Source organism: Alligator sinensis, unplaced genomic scaffold (assembly GCF_000455745.1).
Source record: "Alligator sinensis unplaced genomic scaffold, ASM45574v1 scaffold137_1, whole genome shotgun sequence".
Taxonomy (NCBI): domain Eukaryota; kingdom Metazoa; phylum Chordata; order Crocodylia; family Alligatoridae; genus Alligator; species Alligator sinensis.
Window position 1 is genome coordinate 527,410 of NW_005842545.1, and position 4,107 is coordinate 531,516.

The following is a 4,107-nucleotide window of genomic DNA, read 5'->3' on the forward strand; positions in this document are numbered from 1 at the left end:
AGGAAGATCCAGCCAGTTCCAGGGTGGGACAATTGTGTGGTGCTGGTGTTGCATGGGACCATGAGATGGCCTGCTCTGGGGTAGGACAGCTGGAGAGCAACTCACACAGCCCCACAAGGCCTGCTCTGGAGTGGGATGGCTCACATGGCCCCGTGATGCAGCCTGCTCAGGTGTGGGCAGGTGGAGGACAGCTCACACAGGCCCACAATGCAGCCTGCTCTGTGGTGGGACAACTGAGGGACAGCTCTCACTGCCCCATGACACAGCCTGCTCTGGGGGCTGCTGCTACACAACAGAGAAGCATGCCGCTTCTCCCTGCAGCCCCTGGTGCCACAAAGCAGAAGCATTCCCCAAGGCCAAGGTCTGCCCTCACTTCAGAACACTCAGGCCCCCTCCACAGGCATGTGGAACCCCCAAGGCAGCACTGACACTCCCCACCCCCAGCCCTGCCTTGACAGAGGCCAGCATAGCCTCCCAGCTGTCGGGCTCAGCAGGCTGCATGCTGAGAGGCCAGGACAATAACACTCCCCCACAACCAGATGGAGCTGAAAGCCCCCTGGGAAGCTGGCCCCATGCCCTCAGCCTCATAGGAAGGGTGGGGGGGAATGGAGGCAGGCAGGGGGTAGCCATCCACCCAGTTGCCCCGCCCTCCCCAGCTTTGGATCCCAGCCCTGCAGGGGGATCTCCATGGAACAGGAAAAGACTCAGGTCACAAAGAGGAGGGGGTGGAGCAAAGGCTGGCAAGGGGTGGGGGGAATGAAAGGGGGATCCCTCTTGCCCCTGCAACCCTGAGATCTGGGGGCAGCAGGAGGAAGAGATCCACACTATCCACCCCCTCCTACTGCTCACCAGACAAAGGCCAGAGCTGTGGCAGCCATGTTGGCCATGTCACTGTGGTGGGGGGGTGCAGCTTGGGTCAAGAGCAGATTTTCCACTTCCTCACCTCATGTCCCAGCTCAGCTAGGAACCGTGGGGTTGCTTGAGATGAGCCTGTGGAGCCAGCCCCTGGGGCAGGAGCCCTCAGCCAGGTGATCAGTAATGCCTTTGCCCCATTACCAGGCACCACTGCCAACCCCTGTGCCCTCCTGTGAGCAGCCCCAGTGGAGCAGGCAAGGGGGCACCAACCCCACCTTGGGGTACTCCAGGGGAGCAGAGTCATCCCATAGCATCTCCATTATCCCCCTGGCAGCCCCCCAGGGCTGCCAGCAGGCACTGCCAGAGCCCCCCTTTTGACAGAAGGCATGACCCCCCCGCCCCGGCAAGCACCAGGCACCCCTCAGCTCCATGGTACTTCTAGGGAGGCACAGAAAGGCCCTTGCTCCCACCACCGGCCTCCCCATACCACCAAGTGGGTATTTTCCTGGCAGGCACTGCCAGCACCCCTCCCCCATAGCACCAGTGGGTATTGCTAGGGCCCCATATCCTGTTCTGGCAAGCCCTGTCAGCCTCCCCACATGTGGACAGGGGTCTGTGCCAGCCCCTGCATGCCAGTAGGGGGGTGCTGACAGGTCGCTGCCCCTTATTAGGTTATCTCCAGCTCCCTGGGTTCCATAACAGCAAAGAGGCCCTGCCAGACCGGATACTGATAGAGGGTAGCAATAAGGCTGCCTGTTGCTGACAAGAGAGTGCCCTAGCCCCCACAACAGGCATTGCCAGCCCCCCTCTCGACAGGAAGCCTTTCCAGGCCTCCCCCATACCAGCAGGGTGGGCCTGCCAGCCCCCACATCCATACAGACAAGGAATTTGCTCAATTATTGAAAGAGAAACACTGATAAGCCCTGATTCTAATGAGTGTCTGGAGCTGGGGGGGGGGAACGCTGGAGGGTGGCCTAGCAGTGCCCTCAATTCCATACAGAAGTGCCAGGTGCCAACAGTCCCCCCATACTGACATGGGGTCCTGCCAGGCCCCTGTCCCCACAGCAGGCACTGCCAGCCCCTGATACCAACAGGGGCACATCCAGTCCTCCCCTTCCCCCCCATGCTGATAGGAGGGCATGACCAGAACTCCCCTTGCCGAAGGCGGCCTCCAGAATTCCCCCATACTAACATGAAGAATTAATTATTAATTATGGAGCCACCATAGCACCCCCAACAATGCTAACAACAGAGCCCTACTAGGGCCCAGCCTCCACAGTAAGCATTGTCAGCCCCTGAAGGTCCTGCCAGGACTCTCATACATACAGACAGGGAGAGGTGGGGGAGAAAAAACACTAATAGGGGGCCCTGCCAGGATCCTCCATATCAACGCAGGGGTGGAGGGGCTGCCAGTCCCCAGCCCCCAAAGCAAACACTATCACCCTGCCAGGGCTCCTCCATACAGACATGGGATCACTACCAGACCCTGTTACCAGGCCCCAGCCCCGCTAGTACTCACAGGGCCTCCGCTATACAGACAGAGGGATCACTGAGAGGCCCCCTTTACCCTTAAGTACAGACCATAAACCTTGCTAGATCCCTGTCCCCACAGTAGGGGCAGCCAACATCCTCCCCCCATATAGTGTGGGGGGAGATCACAGAGCTCTCCTTGCCCCACTGTTACTCAAAAGAGTCCTGCCATGGCTCCCCCATAAAATCGGTGGATAACTGGGAGGCTTCCTTGCCCCTTGATACTGCCAGGAGTCTACCAGCACTCCCCCATACAAATGGAGGGAGTCACTAACAGGTCCCCACTTACCACACCGATACTGACCAGGTCTTACCAGCACCCAGTCACCACAGCAGGAACTGCCAGCCTCTCACACAGATGAGAGTCTTGGCCAGGACTCCACCAAACACATGCTAAGGCCCCCTTACCACCCAGCACTGACAAGGGGCCCTGCCAAGACCCCCTCACACCAACAGGGGGGAAGGAATCCTGCCAGGATCTAGCCCCCCCAACACAGACAGGGAGCACCACCCCAGACAGATGGGGGTGGGGGGCACTGAAAGACCCTTCTTTAACCCCCAGTACTGCCAGGGCTCCTCCATACATACAGGGGGGTCAGTAATAGGTCCCACCTTACCCTCCTCCCCAATATTGACAGAGGGTTCTTGCAAGCTGCCAGGCCCCAAAACAGACACTACCAGCCCCAAATACAGATGGGAGAGGGGTCACTAAGAGGCCACCATCACTGCTGATACAGGCAATCACTGGAAAGCCTCCTTACCCATTATCAATACAGCCAGGGGGGGCTGCCAGGTCCTCATACAGACAAGGATCTTGGCCAGGGCTCCCACATGGTGGGGGGGGAGAGTTGAGTCACTGAGAGGCCCCCATAACCCCCAGCCATGCCAGGGCTCCAACATACCGATGAGGGGGTCAATGCCATGCTCCCTTACCCCTCATTACTAATAGGGACCCTATCCAGGCTATGCCATACAGACAGAGTGGACACTGCGAGCCCCCCACCCCTTACCCCTCAGTACTAACAAGAGGCCTTACCAAGACCCTCATACCAACAGGGGTCACTGCCAAGCCTCCTTACCCCCCAGTACTGACGGGGGGTCCTGCCAAGCCCCAGATGCCTGATACTAATGGGGCCTCCTTATACCCCCAATACTGACAAGTGGGGGATCCTGCCAGGCCCCAAACACCTGATATTGACAGGGATCCTCCCTATACATCAAGGGGAAAAGGAAGGTCACTGAGAAAATCCCTTAGCCCTCAGTACTGTCAAGATGCAAGGGGGGGGGGTGAGCAATACGGCGGGGGGGGGCTGCCAGGCCCTCATGCAGTCAAGGGTCTTGGCCAGGGCTCTCCCATACAAACAGGGAAGGCACTATTAACCCCCAGTACTGACAAGGGGCCCTGCCAAGACCCCCAAACCAATGGGGGGGTCACTGCCAGGTCTTCTTAACCCCCCCACAATACTGAGAGGGTCCCATCAGATCCCAGATACTAATAGGGGACCCTCTCTATATGGATAGAGGAAGCACTCAGGCTCCCTTATTAATAGCGATCTTGCCAAAGCTCAGCCACACAGATGGGGGGGCATCACTAAGAGCCCCCCTTATCTCCCACTACTGGCAGGATTTCTACCAGGACAACCCACACCAATGTGGGGGCACTGCTCCTCCCACCCCAGCTCCAGACACTCAATACTGAGGGGGGGTGGGGGGGAAGAGTCA

General features: G+C 58.8%; 1 protein-coding gene across 1 annotated transcript in view; it reads right to left on the reverse strand.

Annotated features, from left to right (window-relative positions):
• Positions 1–878, reverse strand: part of KDM5C (lysine demethylase 5C) — an 18,775-nt gene extending 17,897 nt beyond the window's left edge. The window contains exon 1 of the mRNA XM_025213660.1: positions 850–878. Coding sequence (XP_025069445.1) covers positions 850–878 — 29 coding nt within the window. The remainder of the gene's footprint in view (positions 1–849) is intronic.
• Positions 879–4,107: the final 3,229 nt, after the last annotated feature.